The sequence below is a fragment of the Pygoscelis adeliae genome, unplaced genomic scaffold (genome assembly GCF_000699105.1).
Source record: "Pygoscelis adeliae isolate BGI_AS28 unplaced genomic scaffold, ASM69910v1 Scaffold294, whole genome shotgun sequence".
Taxonomy (NCBI): Eukaryota; Metazoa; Chordata; class Aves; order Sphenisciformes; family Spheniscidae; genus Pygoscelis; species Pygoscelis adeliae.
In genome coordinates, this window is record NW_008824722.1 from 2,404,153 (window position 1) to 2,426,257 (window position 22,105).

The 22,105-nt window shown below is 36.9% G+C and overlaps 1 protein-coding gene across 1 annotated transcript in view; it reads left to right on the forward strand.

The window, feature by feature from the left end:
* The window catches only part of LOC103916287 (probable G-protein coupled receptor 125), a 245,912-nt gene extending 224,723 nt beyond the window's left edge, over positions 1 to 21,189 (forward strand). The window contains exons 17-18 of the mRNA XM_009323256.1: positions 15,643 to 15,738; positions 18,936 to 21,189. Of these exons, the coding sequence (XP_009321531.1) occupies positions 15,643 to 15,738; positions 18,936 to 20,157 (1,318 nt within the window). The 3' untranslated portion in view covers positions 20,158 to 21,189. The remainder of the gene's footprint in view (positions 1 to 15,642; positions 15,739 to 18,935) is intronic.
* The last annotated feature ends 916 nt before the right edge of the window (positions 21,190 to 22,105 follow it).

The following is a 22,105-nucleotide window of genomic DNA, read 5'->3' on the forward strand; positions in this document are numbered from 1 at the left end:
CACCAGAGCAGAGTAGAGGGGCAGAATCACCTCCCTCGACCTGCTGGCCACGCTTCTTTGGATGCAGCCCAGGATACGGTTGGCTTTCTGGGCTGCGAGTGCACATTGCTGGCTCATGTCCAACTTCTCATCCACCAGTAACCCCAAGGCCTTCTTGGCAGGGCTGCTCTCAATCCCTTCATCCCCCAGCCTGTATTGATACTGGGGATTACACCAACCCAGGTGCAGGACCTTGCATTTGGCCTTCTTAAACCTCATGAGGTTCACACAGGCCCACTTCTCGAGCTTGTCCAGGTCCCTCTGGATGGCATCCTGTCCCTCTGGCGTGTCGACTACACCACTCAGCTTGGTGTCATCTGCACACTTGCTGAGGGTGCACTCGATCTCACTGTGTCATTGATGAAGCTATTAAACAGTACCAGTCCCAATATGGACTCCTGCGGGATGCCAACTGTATGCTAACTGGACTCCTGCGGGATGCCAACTGTATGCTAACTGGACTCCTGCGGGATGCCAACTGTATGCTAACTGGACTCCTGCGGGATGCCAACTGTATGCTAACTGGACTCCTGCGGGATGCCAACTGTATGCTAACTGGACTCCTGCGGGATGCCAACTGTATGCTAACTGGACTCCTGCGGGATGCCAACTGTATGCTAACTGGACTCCTGCGGGATGCCAACTGTATGCTAACTGTATGAGTCATGAGTGGTCAGTTATAGGATCTTGCTGCTTCTTCATATTAGATGAGTTTACAGGCATATCCAGAAAAAAATACCTATACAGGCAGAGTTCATTTCCAAGAAATATTTATGCATACCACTTTGGAATTTGATTTTTGGGATTACTGATGTCAGTAAAACTCATTCTCATGAATCAAAAAGATAAGGAACAGGAATCATGGGCAAATTACTACCACCGTTATTTTCAGAATAGCTACCCCATCCTCGCTATAATTCCTATGTAAGGCATTTTGGACTATTTAATGTGGCATATCATACCCTTGTTGTTGTCTCATATAGGAATGACATTATATTTGTCTGCTCATATAGACTCTTAGTCTTCCATTAGTGATGAAGAAGCAACCAATTAGCTATATTCCCTCTTCATGCATTTAAGAGAGTGTTTTCCAACTAGAGAGAACACTTCTTTCTGAAGTTCTGGCATTGCCAAATCTGATAACAATTATCGCACCTAGCAAAGTTAGGCAGCCTTTTGACCTGGAAAGTTGAGCAACGAGATGCTGTTATAGTTTTGTGAAGATGGCAATGACTGCTGTTCATTGCTTTTCACATCTCCTTTTTCCGCATTACTAATGCAGTAACGTTCTGGAAATGACATGTCATTTCTAGCTTTCAATTAATATTTCTCAATTATTATCTATTTATCAAGATAACTCTCCTCTATCTCTGCTTGTTCTTTTCCTTCAAAGTTTCATGATCACTTCTGGCTGAGTGCTCCAAGAAACCCTGTGATTTTTTAGAAACTTACCCTTTGACCTTTTTATATATGATGGAAAATCTTTGTTTTTGCTTCTGGTTAAAATCTGGGATAGGGATCACCAAAAATAGATTTCTGTGTATGTCAGTTTTTAAACAACAGGAAAAAGCAAATGTTCATGCCATCATCATGTATATAATATTTCCCATAGCTCAACTTAGTAAGACTAAAACTGACAACAGCAAAAAACTTCAACATTAAAGCTAAAAATTGGGGTTGACACTCATGAACTCATGCAATTGTACCTTTGTTTCTTACTTTTCAATAGGGTGAATTAAGGACAAAATGTCAACCTGAATTTTTACCAATAAATCTAAATTTCCATGGTTTTGTGGAGTCAAGTCATTAATTGAATACAGTTTGTCTATGATTTAGTAGCAGGGTAATCCATAATCATTCTTTTATGTATAGCATTAAAAAGGAATGCTTTTTGCTGCCTCTAGATTAGCAGATTGAATTACATCCTATGGAATATGAAGGAGAAAGTGTTCCAGAAAGAAGCCAAAAGTCTAAAACCATGAGGGGAAAGTTATTTCCATCATGCTTTAATGCTTCAATGCTGCTTGTTACATTTAATAACACCTACTTGGTAAGATTTTAAGTTCTTGGCTACCTGGATATCTGTCAAGATGATAAATTGGAAGTTGCAGAAGGGGATAACATTGCATAAATCCTAATATAAGATTTTCTCCATGAAAACAAACATGGAAAAACAAGCTTTTTCCTTTTTGCAAACTGTAAGGATGAAACTTCGCTAAGATTCTTTAGATGGTAGATTAGTTTCTGCAAAAGAACAATCCAATGGTGTAGTACAAAATCATGCAAGTCTGCATCTCACTCATATGGAGCTTGACCAAAGTCAGTGGGAACACTTACATAAGTCATGGATGCACAACTTCTCTGATACAATAATAGAATTTATACATAGCATAAATTTTTCTTTTGTTGCAACTACTCTTGGCTGCAGTCACAGCTGTAGGCATTGTTGATGGGATGTGAAGTGGGGTCTTTTTCTGACCTCAATCCTGTCCTATCTCAGTTACATTTTAATAATGCACTGTACTCTTCTGAAGAACTCCATCTGGCTCTAGGCACATAGCCTTCTAATTATAGGAATTTTCAAGCTGTGTTCACTCACCTGTGAATCAGTCTACTCTGCATATGTTTCAATTTACATAGTGATATAAACTAGAAGAGCAGTAGGTCTAAAGAGCCCTTCTCTCAGCATTGACAGCTCGTATGGATGGACTCTCGTAAGATTGAAAAGATGACAATGAATAATAAGTTAATCATAGAATCATAAAAATAAGTTTGGAAGAAACATCTGTAAGTCATCTAGTTTAACTTTCCGCTCAAAGCAGATCCAACTTAAAAGTTAGCTCAGGGCCTCATCCAGTCAAGTTTTGAAAATCTCCAAGGACCCTATTTCTTTCTCCCATCCTAGTTCCGTTTCCTTTTAGCTTTCATCTTGATTGAACCACAAACATGAAATGTAAGGCTGTAACCTAGTCTGAAATAAAACAAAAAACCCACACTTAATCCTGGGAAAAAAAACCCATCAGTTTAACAGAACATCATTAAAATTCATAGGTATATAATGTAAATTTAGGATGTACATCCTAAAAGTTAAAATTAAAATTCAGTTTAAAAGTTAAAGTTAAAATTCATAGCTACATAATGTAAAATATATAAATATCATGTTTATAAATACAAGTAATTCTCATCAAATTGCACATAGTATATCTAAACTATTGATGAGAGAATACAAGGGACAGCAAATGAAACTCATCATGTGGTGGCTGCCTCATTCTGCCACAGTCCATGAGGACTCTGATTCTGATTCTCTAGACCCGACTCTTTCAGCCTTTCCAGAAGTTTAACAAATTTCTAAAAAACTGCAGAAATAAGAATAAAATAGAGTTGTGACTGAAGTGATTTTCCATCCCTGCAAACTGAAAGTATCTCTACCTCATAAGGAAATTAGCACCGTTTGCGCTGATACCAGAATACTGAATATCCAGTGCTCACAGCACTCAGGTGTGATGGCTGACCCTTAATCGTCTAATTCAAGCAAAAAGAATCTGTCTTCCCCATCACAGAATAGAGTCCAGGCACCTGATTATTGAGTATTCACAGATGGTTTCCTCTCACTATCACTTAAAGTAGCAGGTTCACTTGGTATAATAGTTCACTATAGCAAAGTGAACTTTAAATTGTTTCTTGCCTCGGGGCATGTTGTTACGCGTAGTAGTTTTTTGCTCACGTTGGTCAGTGTACACTGACCAGTCAATGTGCGTAGCATTAAGAAGGTAGGGAACTTTGTTATGCCCTAAGAAAAACGTGATGTATTCAATTATGTGAAGGTTGTTGTTATTGTTCTAGAAAAATATCTGAATACATTAATCATTGTTACATGGGTTTCAAATTACTTGGTCCAGATAATACTTAAGCCATGAAGAAAAGGAAATGCAGCTTTCTTTCAAATAGCATACTGAGGAATATACTACAATGTTGAAAGACATGAAAATGAAGCTGTCATTACTAAGGATTCCTAAGTGAAAAATAACAGGAAGTAATAAAATGTGCTTTAAAAAATGTTGGAATACCATCTAATTACTGAGTCAAGGACAGTAGTTATTCACAATTAATCAAATTAATAAGTTTTGGAGTTCTCATGTTTTCTTTCTGTATGAGTCCATTGAGGTGGTTGCATATACTATATATACATATTCCAAATGTGGCCAGCTGAAAAACTGTATTATCATTCATAGGAGATGCCAACATTTTTGATATGTCTTCTTATTCTGAAAAGGAAATTAAAGTCAATATTTAGAAGTGATTAGGTAATAATAGATATTCAGAAGAATTTCTGGTTGGGAAAAAAATTGAAATGTTTCATCTTGATTATTTGGGTTTTTTACCTGAGCTATATTTTGCAGCTTCCCATTTTAAATTTCTGGTGCATAAATTTTCAGTAACTCTAGCCTTTGTGGAGTGCAAGTTAATTTGTGAGGCAGGCACTCTATTCTGTTCTGCTGCTCCGTGTAAGTACTGAGATATTTTTTCCTCAGCAAGTATTTGTGAACAAAGACACTATAAGGGTAGAAATACAAAAAAAGAAAAAGCCCCATGTTTAACTTATACAGACATCTTTTACAGACACAGAATACTTTTTTAGGTTTTTCACGGTGCAGTCTTGGTAAATAAAGCAAAAATGTAGTGCCTTCAGAATCGATATGTCTAGTCATCTAGGGTGTATTTTAGGATGTTAACGCCTGTACCTTGCACTGACTTCACCTGAAAGTGTTTCTCTATGGTTTTCTTTATGACTGAAAGCAGTATTCTGCATGATTGAAAATCACGTCCTTGATGTTTGAGGTACTAATTTTTCTTAACTTTCAGGGATGCCCCCTCCTTAACTCATGACCTGTGGCAAACCCTAAAACTATTAGAACTATTCAAAAAAATTAATTGAAAAATGTTAAAATGGGAACCAAAATAAAGTACAGAGTCCCATCCTTTACTGTGCACTGAATATGGACTTTAGAGGAATTCAAAATCTCCTTGTATGCTTTTCACATCAGAAACAATTCCTTTCAGGAAACTGTTTCATCTTTTCTCTAAAAAGCTTCGTAGCTGGAAAGATTCAACAGAAAGGGTTTTGTGGTTTCCATGGATCTTCTGCGTAAATGCTTTTCAATTTTAAATGGCCCTCTGGGTTTGTGACTGAACACTTCTCATCGACCAAGATGATTTAATAATCAAAATGATATTATTTTTATTTAGTGTGTGGTTTCTTCATGTCTTAAATAAGACTGTTTTTGTTCTCTCACTTTGCCTGAGGTTACATCTTGCTCTAGCTGTGTGATTAGATTTTAGATACATGCAGTTGAAAATAAACCCAATTACCTAAATAAATGGAAGGTAGAAGTAAATTGTGATTAACATGTAATTGTAAAACCAGAGAGGCAGAAGCCTGAAACACTGTGTTTAATTTTGGTGATGTAGCACCCAACCCTTAACAATATTTTAAAGATGGGGGGTTTATTACCTTACTGGTCAAATCCTCAGAAACAGTAAGAATGCTTTAATACTTTGAGGTTTTAATATTTAAAAGCCAATAGAGCTACCTCCATATATTATCTATACACAGACAGTATAAATATGTCTTGAGTATTGTGGGTGGGTATCATTTAAGAATATGCGTAGAATGTGCTGAACAAATCTAGGTAAAGAGATGAAATTTACCATTGTTCTGTAAACTTCATAACAAAGCACTTCATGACATATGAATATATTAAACATGAATCTATTAAATATTAAAATTATGCATGTTACACAGTGGCCAGAACACGTATCATCTTAAAGTATTTCTGAGTACTCTGTATAACAGTAACCAACCAATCACTGTTATGTGACAGAAACCAGCTGATGCATTCAGCAGTTTTACGTATAATTATGTGTGAAGCTGTAATTTTCATTTTCATTGAAGAAAGGCAATTTTTTTTTTGACAAAACGGCAGATTTCATGGGGCACCATTACATTTCCTAAACACATTATTTTAATGGCCTGTATCAATCGAACAGCCTTTATAAGATGCTTGAAATGTTTCAGGGCCAGCAGAAGAGGTAAAAATGCTTTTTAGCTTGTTGGAGCTGTGCATTCTTGCTACTGTTTTCTCTCTGTAAGTAGTAATGCCAACATTCATCATTTAAGAATCAGTAAACTAAAGTAAAAATTGTGGTATTAGTGTAAAAAACAGGATATTTTTTGAAAACAGGGAGTTTAAGATTCCTGTTTGTCTGCTAGTTTTTGAACCATTAAAGTTCACATTTTTCACATTTTGCTTATAATTATCTGTAATGGAAAAATGGAAATTTATTCTTATTTATATTATGATCCCCTTAAAGAAACAGTTTGTTTAGGTATGTGACTGTTGTTGAGACTTTCCCTGTCTAATAACTGGCTAGTCAACCTGAAATGGGTAGAGATCATTAAGCTCCTGTAAGTTTCACGTGACTAGATGGACAGATGAATGACAAAGATAAATATCTCAAAATAAGGGAAGGCTGAAATGATAGAGAGATGGCCTAACTACGCGAAAGATCTCAAGAGGACCTTGTACCTTTTTAGACACCAAAGACAATCGTAAGACAAAATCTGCAGGAAATCAGGTTTCAGTTGTTTCTGTGCCCGCATAAAAGTTCAGTAGAGAAAGCTGACATTCTTTATCACCTGCCCTCTGGAACAGGAGCTTAATATTGCATCACAAGATACAAGGCTTGCAAAAATATGTGTGAATTAACAATGTAGTTTTTATGGAAATTGACATCTCTGAAGTATTTCTCGTATTTTTCTCTTTCTTCTAAACAATTTCAGCTCCCTCTGGCACTGTGGGCAAAAATTTTGCCCTTCATATAAGATCATTGATTTATATAAGAGAAAAAGGAAAAGACATGAATTTAGGAGAAGAGAATTAATGTGTCTTCCCTAGAGATATTTCCCAGGAGTTCCTGTATTCTCTTTTCATTGTCTGTTTGCACATATCTGTCTTGAATGCTCAGCTGAGCAAATCTAAGAACAAACCACCTGGGTCTACCAGTAAAGTCCCTATCTTCATGACATTGATTGCTTGGTCATGAATATCTTCTGAATCATTCTGTGCATGTACAGTGAAAGAACTTAACAGAAAATAAAGCTAAGACTGTTGTTCTCTAGAAAATGGACAGTTTCACGTATTACCTGTGAAACTCATGCAATCGAAATTATTCAGCTCTAACTTGGCAATACAGCTCACAATAAAAAATAAGGTCTCAGAATTTCTCTTTTTAATACAAAAATAGATTTCATACCTAAAATGAAAAATATACCAAGTAGTGAATAAATAACCTCTGAATAAACTCTCCAAATGTTCTCCTCCTGTGAAAGCTGAAAATAGTATATTTTCAGGTGATATAAAAATTACAAAACAAGGACTTGACTAGTCTGTTTGAAATGTTTAAAAAAATTACCGCAGAAGAAAAAGCGTTCTTGACAAAAAAACGTTGCCTACAAGGCAAGTGTCAAACTCAACAATGCATAAAACACAGTGGGATTCAGGGAGTTGTATTAGTCACCGCCGTAATAAAATATGGGATTGAAATAAATTCCTTTTAAAAAATACTATTTCAAAATTTAGTCATAGGAGCACATAGACCAGAACACCCTGTCAGTGACTTTTGCAGTTGATCCAAATTAAAATATATTTCCTCCTGCTAGTTGTTTCATTTGGTTCCTTTGGCAGGCTTAATGAAATATTGCATCAAGTAAAACCAAAGAAATCCGTATTTTCTATTTAAAATTCAAGGTGATTCTGCTGACAGTCATAAAACATCAATACTAATATAACATGAATCGAGTATTAACTACATGACGATATAAGGGTACAGCACTTATTATCACTATCTTTGCATGCTTTACCTTTCATTTCACTTTCATATTATATAAAATGGCATTGTCATAGATAGGCTGTTATCAGAATTTCTTGTCTTGATGAGGGTGGATAGGTTAATGGTTCTTTTCTCCCCTTTGAAAAGCAGAAGGACATCTCGATGGTAATTGGCTTTCTAAAGGTGTACTGCAATGCTCAGTGAAGCAGTTGTGTTTGATTCAGTAGGCTGGAACTGAAAAATAATTTCAGCTAACAGCTGTATGCCAGAGTATTCAAATGCCTGGCATTTGAATTGTGTGAATGATTGTGCAAATAGAAAATACTCAAAGCATGAGTATTATTTCTCCTCCTATTATTTCTATCCAAGCATTAAAATAAACAGTTTTCTCTCTACGAGATCCATGCTCTTTTTAAACTTTTAAAAATATAAATAGATTCTTTAAGAAGTGCTAATATATTTTCTTTCTACATGCTACTTAATATTTTACTTACTTCTTTCCTTCAGAAGTACATTCAGCACGAGTACCTCCTTACTCTGACTTAAGTTATTTATTCATTAAGCCTGAGCAGAAGTAGAAGTCAGTAGAGCTAAACTGCAGCATGGAATGCACTGTAAGAATCACCTCTCTCTTTGATTTCCAACAGTCCCCAAGGCATTGTCCAATAAAATAGAAAAAAAAAAAAGGCAAGGTCTCTCTTGCTTCTTAGATACAGTGGCTCTTCAAGTTGGTCTAGCTCACCAAGAGACAATACAGTTATCTCTATGTAAATGAAACTCCTTTCTCTTCTGAATTTTCTCTAAACGTTTTTTTGAGTTCTTGAATTCTTTTTTCTATTGTTTTTGGTATATGCATTTTTGTTTCTCTGTCCTCTCTGCTGGCTCAGACTGTCTTACAGGGTCATGGTAAAGTAAACTGCAACTGTACTGCCAGTCTGTAAACTCCTTTTCATCTGCAAAATACCGAAGTAGACATACTGGCTACACTAGCCATGAAGGGTGTTAACCAAAGAAGTTGAACAGAAATAGCTTCAGCACATCCTCTTGGCTTCCTCCACTAGCAGGGCCTAAACTCTCACACTACCTAAGTGGCAGTGCATGAGACGTTATCTGACATAGATGGAACGGAAGAGAAGCTCAGTATGAATATCTAGTGCAATGGGCTCGTGTGAGAGAGACAAGTGTTTTCGAAGCCATTTGATGTGAGGTTTCATATCTTCTGATTCTCCCACTTTATTGTCAAAGTTCCCATATTATCAGTCTCTAAGGGCAGACCCAGCAAAGTATTGAAACTCCTATGTCATGGCCAATTCTAATAAGAAGTTAGAGCCTAGTTTTCTCAAGTGGAGGCCTGGACATCTTAAGTTGAGCAAACAAATCTGCAGAGACTTTTCTTAATTGATTTGTCATTCATCTCTCTGTGTATTTAGTCTCTGGCTCTAAATGGAGATTATAATACATATTCTTACAAGGACATTATGAAGATTAAGTAAGTAATGTTTGTGAAGCTCTTAATTTGCAATAAGATCTAGAAAGAAGGGATATATATAAAAACAAATACCTACCTGTGCAGTGATCTTTGTTCCTTCCTTCCACTCATTCCTGAATGAGTGAAATGCCTTATGGAAAAAAATGGACTGTAAACCGGCAGTTAAAAAGAATAACAATATTGCCACATAAAGGTGCTAAATAGAGTTTTCACACAAGTCTTAATTCTGATTTTATTTACCTTTTAGAGTTTGACTTGCAATATTAAAGTTCATTTTAGCATTATTAATAGATTGTTTTTCTTTTTTTTTTTAAAGTGTATTCTCCATGTTTATATTCTACTTCGCAGACAGGGAAAAAGCACTTAAGAAATATATGCTATTTCTCTTCAGCAAGGCCATGAAGCAAAACTAACGCAGTATTTGTAAATATGTTCAAAAGTCAAGACTATCTAGGAATAGGATTCAAAATGACAATTTTTTTTTCTTAAATGAAAATACATTTTCAAAATCCCATCATTTCTACAAAGTCTTCTTTTTATTTTATCAAACTTCCCAGGAAAAAGGACCATGAAATGATGTGATGCATGAAAAAGTCAGGAAGAATAATTTGAAAATCAGGCTCATAAATTCAGCTTTCTACAGAGCAGCTACTTATCTGCCTGCCTGCCTGCCGGGTACTTGAACTGTGGCATCTGGTTAGCTCAGAAGTTAATGACCATTTTCTATATGGATTATTTTCACAAAGATGTTAAAATCAAATCCCAGCTCAAGGAAAAATAAAAGGGAAAGTCATCTTGCTATGACTCCTCTTTTATTTTTATGTTTATTTTGCAAGTGGCTAATAGATTGACATCTCTTCCTGTATGAACTGTGCCCTAGAAGGAAGTAGAGCTAAATAGGTGAATCTTTTTTTGTACTGAGAAAAAGGAAAGAAATTAATGTTTCACTGGTGTTTTTACATATCTAATATGTACCTTTCTAGACTTGTGCAGGCAAAGAGGAATACTTTTGTATTACTTTTTTTTGTAATACATACATTTTAATTAAGTAATGTCTGCAATAAACACTATTTGAAGCTATTAAATCACTTCTTCATACATCACCATTCTGCCAACCTCTGCAGAAAAAAACTTTAAATCAGTCTTGCATTACACCCACAAAGCCAGGGTCTGTTCCTTTTTGGAAGAATTCATTCCAGAGTCAAGGTTCTTATCTGGAGACAATTTTGGGCTAGAGAATAGCCAGACACTCAAGCAAGAAATTCATCACTGGGTAGAACTCTCCTTTAACTTGCTGACTTACTGAGTAATATTTGTGGAAATAAACTTAGAGACTATTCTGTATGTTAAGTTAGCAGAATGGATGCTGTCTGCAGGCTATTGCCGTCATTCTTGCTGACATTATCCTGTTTCTATCAGATTGGCTATGTAGCTCCCAGTATTTTGTGGTAGGGTTTGCCTTACAAGAGGAGTTCTTGCTGAAAGGAAGCTGGAAAACAGTAAGCCATGATGTCAACAGAGGGACATCACCTCAAGCAGTGTCTGCTGCTCTGTTGGGGTTTTTTTGTGTTTATGTCAGTGCATGTAATAAAAAATATTGTACTTGCTGGTCTCAGGCAGCTGCAGCAGGAACTTAGGGGTTCCCTCTAACGTTCAATGAGTATGATTCCTCCCTCCGCAAATTACTGCACATCATTTGAGTGTGTCTGCATACAGTTATCAGGCCGTAGGTGTTGCCTACGCTGCAGCTAAGAGGTGCGAGTGCAGCATGCTGAGGCCTACCAGGCTAGCTTTAATCTAATTAGCTTGGATAACAATATTAGTGAAGATGTGATAGAATGAGCTTCAGTAAATAAAGGTATGCTGATGTGAAAGCCTGCTAGGAATCATTAGGACATCCCTGGGTGGCCAGCAACAACAATGTACAAATTTTAAAAACTCTTACCAAGGGCTATTGAAGCAACAGCTTGGCAATTGCTTCAAAGCCCCAAATCATCCCACAGATAGTTTACAGTTTTCCCTGTAAAACAATTTTAAAATATTATATAAATTAACTGCTTGTCAAGATAAAATTTTAGTTGAAAAAAGTTTTAATTTCCTCCCTGTGGTTTCCCACTCTTTAAAGATTTGCATGCGTGGCTATCTTGACTACAGCCAAACCCTCTGCGTTAGCTGGCTCCATCATAACAGTCACATCTGTCAGAGCAGGGTTCTTCTGTCTTCTTACTGCTGCCTACAGAGTTTCATTACTGGTAGCCTGAGTATCACTGTTTGCGTTCTTGAATGGTAGAAGAGTTAACACAAGTAGATGAAATTGGCTCTGGATCCTGAGTTACTGCATGTTCTTTTGTGAAGAGCAGACAGTCCACTGGCTTAATGAGAAAAATTAAAAATTAACTCAGAAGTAGGAAAGGTAATTGGAAGACAAAAGCTGGTTACTGAACCAAAGGATATAGACCTTTAAAGCTTTAAAACCAAAAGATGGTCATGAGAGGAAGTAGTATATGTATGTTAGGCAAACAGTGTAGGAAGAAGATTGATCATTATTTTCAAAATAAGAAAATATACTTGGGGGGGGATGATTGGAAAGCAGGTACTTGCTCAATCTACAAGGTTCATCCTTCCGGTACTGCTTTATTATATTGTTCTGTGAATGAGCATTACTGGACAGGAGCATCGCCCCTTACTTTTGCTCTTGTATGGCTGAAAGACACCGAAAGCTGGCTGCAGCAGCAAAAGCAGCAGAACCCAGCATCTCTCCAGTTACAACCCTTATACTCAGACCAGTTTAACTGGTCTGGAAAATCTGCTCTGTGTACATGCCCAGGCAGTGCTATACGAAATACCAGTGGATGTTAGCATTAGGGCTGCACAGGGAACAGCGCACACAGGCTCCTCCTCCACAAGTCAGGCTTTGTAGGGAGTAACAGGCAGATAGTCATTGGCAAGGCTTAGTGAATACTGGGAGGGAACCACACTAACCAGGGGATCCTTCAGATAAGATTATATTCTTCTTGCTCCTGCTTGAACTCACAGAGAGGCAATCGTGTTTCTTGGGCTTGGAGACAAACTCCTGGATGCCATGATTTGCCCATCCCTTCATTTACAGTAACAGAGAGATGCCTTGTGTTTAAACGTAGGATGGGAATTAAGAAGCCTGGTTCTGAAACAGATTTTCTGCATGACCTTGAACACTTAATCTCTCCTTGCTTGTTTTCTCATCTGTACAACAGGGATAATAATGTTTATCGACCACACAGGGGGCTGTAAGGCTAAATTAATTAATGATATGAAGCACTTTGATTCTCTTAGATAAAAGGTTTTCTAGAGGTGTGAAGCATAGCTATTTATTAGCTGCATTTTCTTCTCTTTTTATTCATGCCCTATCACTTCTACTTCAGCTTTTTCTTCAAAATTATTTGTCCTAATCATCTCATCTGGGTGAAAAAAGAAGAAATTGATAAAAACCAATGATTGCATGGAAACTAATGTTTGGAAAGACTGGTCTAAATTTCTTCATTTTAAGTGTACTTCTTCACAACTAACATGTATATGGATCTTCTTGAACAATGTTTCTTCTCTTTGGTGACTTTCCAGTGTGGTCTCTTCTTCTTTATGTACTTTTTAAGGTATCCACAAATATATGGGCAAGAATATGCACTCCTGCTCTTACGATTTAACTTCCATTTCTTTGATTATATTTTCTGCTCATTCTGTTTTAATCCCATTCCTCTTTTGCTGACTTTTCTTCTATTTGGCAGCCTTCTTTTCCCTTCATGCCTCAAGAATCCCGAATCCACCAATGAAGAATTATTTGTACACACTGTCATTTCTATTTGCTATTTTACTTCTTTTTTTTCTTCCAGTGAGTCAGGGCAGGCAGTGTGCTGTGCTGGATATCGGTACAGTGCACCTCAGGTACACTGAAACCATTTGACTTCACCTTCCGTCATTTCTAGAATGTATTTTTTCTCTTAGCAATGAGCCAGGACAGGAATTTGGCTAGATTTTGCCACATTTCTGAAGCACTGTGTAGCTAAGTGCTTCCAGAACATCTGATGCTACTGTTGTAGTGTTCAGCAGCCTGCTGAAAGTGTGAAAAGTGTGAGATATGAAGTAGATTATCTAACACCCAAATACTGGCTTGTCTGAGACTTCAGATAAGGATATGATTTAATGTATGTACCCAATCTGGAAAAAGTGGCAGCACTGCAAAAAATTAAATTATAGGTTGCATTGTAGGTAAATTCTATGGTGTAATCACTTCAGATGAGTTTGAAGTGCAGTTTCCTATGCTTGCTTCTGTATTCCTATTTTTCTGCTCCTTACTATTTCTTAGATAAATTGGGATTAACTTTTCTATGCCTCATTGCTTACCCTAGCCATTTTCTGAATTTCAAAAATGTCATTGAATATGTCTTTGTTAAAAATAATAATAAGCTATTAAACTAGCTTATTCAATACGCTCAAGTCAAAAGATATGTACAATCATTAAACTGCAGTGAATGAATGGATTTTGTAAGGAGGCAGCTTATTCATTGGAATTTGTTAGGCTCTACAGAATAAGCCAAGTTTGAAGAAAAAATATATACTTAATGACTTTGAAGTTATAAAATCTGAAGGGCTTTTTGATGAATGTGGAGGATGATTTTCTCTGCTCTGTTTAGAACTTAGACCATTAAGACAAAGATTGACTGTAAATGTTAACATGAAATTTTCCAAGGCCTGGGCCTCTAATTCTGCTTTGGAAGGAGGTGGCGAAAAGAGGTTAAGAAATTCTAACACTAATTCTGGATTTGATTTAAATGCTGCTTTATTTAATCTTACTATAACTTTGTTTCTGTAAAAATCCTGCCTTGCAATAGCTGTGAAATTTCCCAATATTTATAACACATTATAGAAAACTAGTGGCCAGATTCTGGTCAGAATGTGTCCCACACATTATCAGGTTCCTCTTAGTCCTGATGGACAACATAATAGCAGTGATTGGGAAGCATCTGTATCCCTGCACACTGTTTCCCGCACCAGAAGAGTGGCTTGAAAAGAAACTAATTTTGTCTACTGACAGGAGAGCATTGGTTAAACCTGGAAATGAGTCAGGATGTTCAGAGAACCAGCTGAGCTTCTAGGTGTGGTGGAACATTTTCCTTTTGGTCACTGAGCAGCATTCCTTCCAGCTGTTGCCTCACATATAACGGGGCCGGTGCTCTCCACCTCAGAGGCCGCAGCGGTGGAAGTGCTGTGCTCCATGCATAATTTTGTGTTTTGTTTATATAAATGGAAAATGTGATGATGGTTTATTTTGCTGAATTTGGACTATAGGCATGCAGGATGCCAACTTCAGTGAGACATCCCCTAGGACTTTAATGTAGCCTAATGATCATACATTGGAATGACTGCTGCTTCCAAGTAGTTCAATGGCATTTAACCAGTTAAAGGGGTGTGAAACTATGTGCTTTCAGTCTTAGCGTACAAGTCCTAACAGCAAGATTAACACTTAGGTTAACACTCTTGGATATTTATGAGGTCTTGCTGAAGTCTTAGAGGCCCTCACATTTTAATGCATTTGCAAGGCTAGGTATAGAATGAGTGAAGAAAAGTGTGGTATATGCAAAGGGATATTTAATCCTCCTGATTTCCCCAGATTGCTCCTCTGTGCAGAAAAAAAACATTTTGCCAAGCGGACTGCCCCTTTTCTCTTTGCCTAATTGAACTTCATTTCTTTTGTCATCCAGGAGTTAGGAAAATGTTTCTGTGATTTCACTGAATTTCCTTGGGAACATTTTCAGGTTAAAGTGAATACAGCTGCTTTGTCTGAATATTTTTAATATTTAATATAATGCTTACATATTTAATAACTATTAAATATAAATAGCTAGGTGAGTGGAATAACTTTCTTTGGGATGTAGGTTCTTTCATTAGACAAGAATGAAAGTCATTCATATGACTGCAATAGTAACTACCTTTACTAAAGACATAAGTCAAGAGATTGTTAAAAGTGGGTCCCTATAAATATTAAATATTAAGCTTTCTGCTGTTTGCTTCATGAAGTACAGTGTTTATTGTGGCAATACTTCATTCTTTGCTTTTTTGGTTTTAGGGACATGTTTAATGTTTCAGCAACATTGCATACTCAAAATACTTCAAGAAGGTACAATTATTTAAATAGCAGTATTCGACTACAAGTCAGGCAAATTAAAATATCAGTTATTATCTCTCAACAGATTTTACCTGATTAGTGGTGGAGTTCCTTTCATTATATGTGGGATTACAGCAGCAACCAATATCAATAATTATGGGATTGAAGGCAATGCACCATAGTAAGTATAATCTATTATCATAAAACTTTTAAGGAAAACGTATTCTTTTTCTTATGCCGATAAATGTAACTGACTTCATAAAGGGTGCAGACATGCCATTTGGGATGACATTTGTTATGAAATTTTATTAAATAATAGCTGTGAAAGAGCAATGTCTTAATCTGGAGCTTGCTGCTTTACCTCTACCAATTTGACTCCACTACTGTCAATAGAATCACTTTTCATTTACAGAATTACTCTTCATTTACATCTGAGTAAGTGAAAGGATATTAAAAATACCTAATGGATAGCATATTTAATGGAGCTACTAATTAATTAAATACTTTCAATTCATTATCTACCTTGAATTGATATCCTTCAGGTGACTTAGTTAAAGCAATTTACAAATAATTATGTGAAAAAGCAGAAGTAGAAATCCCTCCCCCACCTCCTCCATGTGTCCCTCCCTTAAAAACCAATTATTTTGGATTTTCACCACCTGGAAATGTTCCAGTCACAATGTCTTGCAATCCTGACGTGGCCCTCTAGTGTGTTAGTGTTCAGTATACCTCCATGAGCTGTCCAGGCATCACATTGTTGTTAATTCTTGGCATGACACATGAGATATCAATAAATTACAGTATGTCTTTCCATAAAAGTGTAGCAGAAAGTGAATCAGACTGCAAAGTTAAATACGTTCTGTGTAAAAGATCAGCATGGCAATGACTGGCACGCTAATGGATATAGTAGTACTCTGCCAGCACTAGTACTCTGGAGGACATCACTCTTAGTTGCTGTTTTGAGCATCTATTGCAATACATTTGAAACTAGTTATGCTCTGGGTAAGAAAAGCGGAAACAAAGGATAATGGTTTGTAAGTGAGCATTTGGCTCCTTAAAGGCATTTTTATAGGTAATTGAAGCTTAAATTCTGGTAATAAATTAATACATACTGTGGCTAGCTGTTTGCTCTGCCTAGGGCCCAACTCATATTCATATATTTATTCAAAATTATCCAATTAGACAATCACTTATAATCAACAGTATATTAAAAGACTCAATTATTTATGTTCATAAATGTGAGACATTTTTCATTTTGGCACAGTTACAGAGGTTATACTTCTTTAATCATGTTAATCATAGCCAATCAATACCTGGTACCACAGTCTGTACAGAAAACAAGGCACAGATGAGGGGTGGTTATAAGACTGAGCAAAAAGACAGCTCAAGAACAGCATAGTGAGTTATATGCCTTATTAATTTTTAATAATATTAGTACAGTAAATGTAGATGCACAAACTTGAACTTTTTTTTACAGAACTGATTTTTTAAGTGATCCACACTGAGATTCGACTTGAAATAAGAGCATCCCAAGAGACCGTTCCACTGGGGAGCATTCCATTCTCCACTTTGCATCAAATATGCAGCATTCAAATGTACTTCAAGTATTCATGTAGCTTTGTGCTCTCTGCTTATCCAATTAAATATAGGTGGTAACTTACCTATCTTTTCACAGATATCTTTCAGGGAATCTTTTCATGTGCAAGTCTGACAGCAAAATACACACTCCTTGGAGTTCATTAATAAATGTGTGTATGTTTTTGTTTAAGGTTCCGATTTTACAAATTTTAAATAGTTATGCTGCAGTTCCCTGTGATAAATACCCAGGGGGACTGCCTCTTTTTAGCTGAGAGGTTCTCAGCCTGGGAGAAAAATTCGTTCTGCCCTTTTTATAGTAAGTGGTAGATGATTCCTGGCTTGACAATAATGTGATATCAGAAGGTTCCTCGCTGTACTGGAGGGATTGCAACCAATCACACACGCCTAAATGAGTATGAAGTGTCACACAGTGTCACTTTTAGAGCTGAAATGGATCATGACAGATCACCTGGTCTGTCTTTCTGACCCAGTGGGAAATTAGCTGTCTCCAAACCATTCCTGACAGTTATTTATCTGAGGTGCTTTAAATGCTCCGATAATGGATACACCACACTTTATTCCAACAGCTTATTATCCTACTTATCCTAACAGCTAGGAAACTTTTTGAAAATCTGATTTAAATCTTTCTTGCTGCAGTTTAAGCCCATTACTTCTTGTCCTAGTCCAACAGATAAGGAAAGTAACTTATTCCTCTTTCCAGAAATCCATGCAATATGTAGCATATAAGAACCTAATAACAACTGTACTAGCTTATACCACCAGCTCAGTAGCCTGTCTGTAACCGTGCCTAAAGCAGATCATAGAGAAGAGTAAAAACTAGGCAAATAGTCATTCTCCCCCAACCCAAGTTCTCCCAGTTTCCATCTGGGATTTCATTAGCCAGAAGTGTTTTCTTCTGCCATGTTTATTTGATTAGATCATTCATCCTCAGGACAGTCCTGTTAGACTGCTACTAAATTATGCAGCTGACTGAGGCTTATTCAGCTCATACTGGCCTGTGAACTACTTCAAGGGGCTCTAAAACAGTTATGGTTCTATTACTTAAAGCCTAGCAAATAATGATCCATGCTACAACAATATTATGGTACCAGTGTATGACAATGAGACCATCAATTCCCTTAATTTTTCTGAGGACATTCAAATTGATGTAAATTAACTCCCAGAAATTTCAGAAACAGTGAAGAATTCAGAAATGACATACATCTTTTGGGTCTGCTCACTGCAGAAAACGATGACTGTTCAACTGGAAGTGTTTTTTCAGCCTCTCTTTTACTCAGGCTGTTCTCTACTTTGGCAACAAGAAAATTCTGTAAGAACAATCTTTAGGCTTAAGAGTTTCATGTTCATTGATACAAACTGTTGAAATCTGCACATTTCTATTGCTCACACAGATTGTATAAACTATGCCTCATTTACTTTTTAATCAAAGTATTAGCACTGACATTTTTAATAGTAGAAAAAAGGGTTGACATAAATGGTCTTATACTTCACTGCAATTCTAGATTCTAAACTGACCTACATTTCTTGGAAATTTTCAGCTTTAATATCCTGTAAATTATACTAGGCATTTTATTCTATTAAAAAATATGAAAGTGATGCCTCAGCTTAATTGATATTAAAGGCACGCTCCCTTTCTCCACAATGAACATATCCAAACCTCTGAGACGCTGTTGGGTCACACAAGTTAGTCAGAAAGCCCAGCTTCACATCAGTCAGTTGTCCATCACATCTAATGTGGGCTATAAAATGTTCTTGACTCTCTTTTTTTGTCGTTTTCAGTTGCTGGATGGCATGGGAGCCTAGTCTTGGTGCTTTTTATGGGCCAGTAGCATTCATTGTGCTAGTCACCTGTGTTTACTTTCTCTGCACGTACGTGCAACTGAAGCGCCATCCTGAACGCAAGTATGAGTTAAAGGAAAAGACAGAAGATCCGCAGAGAATGCCAAGTACTGAGGTGGGCCATGGTCGTATTACAGACTCTGTGTCCGTTCCCCAGGCAACCTGCTCCATGATTTCTTCTTCCTTATTGGAAAATGAGCATTCATTTAAGGCTCAGCTTCGAGCCGCAGCATTCACTTTGTTCCTGTTTACTGCCACTTGGACCTTTGGAGCACTTGCAGTATCTCAAGGTCATTTCTTGGACATGATATTTAGCTGTCTTTACGGAGCCTTTTGTGTGACCTTGGGGCTTTTCATCCTGATCCATCACTGTGCAAAGAGAGATGATGTGTGGCATTGCTGGTGGTCCTGTTGCCCATCTAGAAGAAACACCTATTCTGTCCAAGTTAATGTGCGCCCAAAAGTTAATGTCAATGGTGACACTCAAGTTCATGCACCTTGTCTTCAGGAATCACCATGTCCCAACAAAACAGCTGTGTTTAATCATCCAGCAGCTAGCCACTGCAAACTTACTAACCTACAAGCAGTTCAAAATCATGTTAACTGCCTTTCGCCTGTGACACCATGTTGTGCAAAAATGCACTGTGATCAGCTACTTGATGATGAAGCTCACATTCATGTCCACAACGAGGGAACCTTCAGACCCAATATGCACATTCATAGATGTCTGAAAGGCAGAACTAAGCCACGTTATTTCAGTCGGCATAGGTCTGCAGGTGAAAGAGAATACGCCTATCACATTCCTTCAAGTATCGATGGCAGCATCCACAGCTCACATACAGACAGTCCCCACAGTACGCATGATAGCCAGTCAGGTCACAGACGGGCCTGCTGCTCAAAAAGCGATCCATATCCTACTGTCAACCAGCCTGAAAGTAGCGACGCAAGTACTGTAATATATAGTTGTGCTAAAATGCCAGAAAGTGACACTGTGCACCATCCAGCTCATTTTGAAATGCACCCACGGACACAGTCATTGCCGTTTAACACGACGAATCACAACGGAATTCTCAAGGGAAACGTGCATGAAGCCATGATATACAGCTCAGATAGTACAGGAAATATCAAAACTGGCCCTTGGAAAAATGAAACTACTGTGTAGTTCATGGGCCATCATAATGTGTTTTTTCCCCCTAAACCATCGTTATCTTTGTTTTTATTCCAAACTAAATAAGATGACATATTTGTGTAGCTCATCAGTAAATTGTACAGCTTTTCCATCTTTATTTCCATTTTCTTAGTAAGAGTCTAAAAGAGAGATAGTGACAGTATTAAAGTGAAGTTATTTTTAAAAGAAAGTTATACAATTATTCTGAAAGATAATTAGAAAATGAAGTCTAGACAATTGAATATGAGAGGCAATATCCTTTTGTTACACAGAACAACATTTCTTTAGAAATACATCATTTTCATCCATTGTTTTCACTTTTGTTCTGTAGTAACTTCGGACACTTTTTATAAACATATCAGCATCTTAAACTTTTACTTATTTATTTTTGTAGCAAAATATTATTACTGTGCCATGGATTTTAATCAGAAGTGACTATGGTAGAAATGATAAACAGGATTTTATAAAATTACAGCTTTTTAGATCTACAAAAGTGATACTGCCTCTAAAGATCTTCTGTAGCATATGGCCTGTAAAGTCGTGTAATGTACACTCTCTGTTCTGTCCTTTTTCTTGTTGGAGAGAAGTGCTAGGTAATGTCTCTGTTACACCTATGGTGCTGTATTGGTTGTAGTTTGCATGACATATGTCAGGATATACCATTTGCTGTTTTCTAGTGTTACATGTGTTAAAAAAAGAACAAAAAAAAGTGTTGTACAAGGCTGTGAAAAACCCTATTATTAATCTAGAGCATTATAAATCTACAGAAAAAAAAATCACTCTGCACTAGTTTAAGTGGCTCAATCCTTTGTATAAGGTTATATGATAGCTTTGATAAGGGTCCACTCTAATGTCTTTACAGAGCATGCACTACTCATTGTACGTGACACTGTGCGGTGTAATAGCAGTTGTCTCAACAAGTTTTACACTTCTTTGTAAAGTATGCCTTTTGAACAAACCTGTAAGCTGTTTCACGACAACCTTTCCACATCTGTTAAGGTAGAGCAGTTTTATCATTAACTCTTTGAGGACTACAGTTATTTTCTTAAAATAGCTTATTCTAGTTCAGAGACACTGTATATATGATATTGTCTATTTAGTTACATGATCGATGTAGTCCAAAGTTTTCAGGAAAGCGAAAGTTCAGTCATTTTCCAAAATCACACCTTCTTAGGGTCCATCTGTTAATTTCACCACTTGCTTTCTGAAAACCCATTTCCTCCCCTAGCAAATTTCAGATTGCCTTCACCCTTTAATGCAAATTTGACCTTCAGAGAAGTTCTTTATGTTCATGATTTCTGCTGAATTGTAGGGCATTCCAGGGTCAGTACCATTCTCTATTAACAAGGCTCTTGGCAAGAAATTTTTTCATGTTTCCATGAACATCTGGACACAAAGGATCAACTCACAGTACAGAACTGCATCATAATTATCCCTATATGAAAGAAAACCACTTTTTTCAAACAGGAAGGGTGCAGAACAATAATGGATCGCAGAAAGTGAATAGGAGCATAAAGCTGAGAGAAAAACGTCTACAGTGGCAAGTGAGCCGGGCATCCATAAATAAGAGAAAAAGCACAACTCTGTATGGCCACATGAGAAAGTTTGCTGTCATGTCTTAACACAGGCTTATGTAATTGCTACATTGCTGCAGAGAGGAAATAGAAAATTCCCTTGATAGACGATCAGTCTGCAATTCTCTGTGTATATGTTGCAGAAATCATCACATACTTCAACCCATTATTTTTCTGTTATTAGCAGTTTATTAGTCTCTACCTTTTTTTTTAATATGTAGGAATACATTTCCTAACAGTGTACATAAAGGTGACAATTATAATTGTTAGAATGTTATAAAAACATGTAAGTCAGATGAATGTGTTCTGCAGTGTTGCAGGTGGGAATTAGTACTCAAAGGGTTAATGCTCAGTATCTGAGTGCAAGA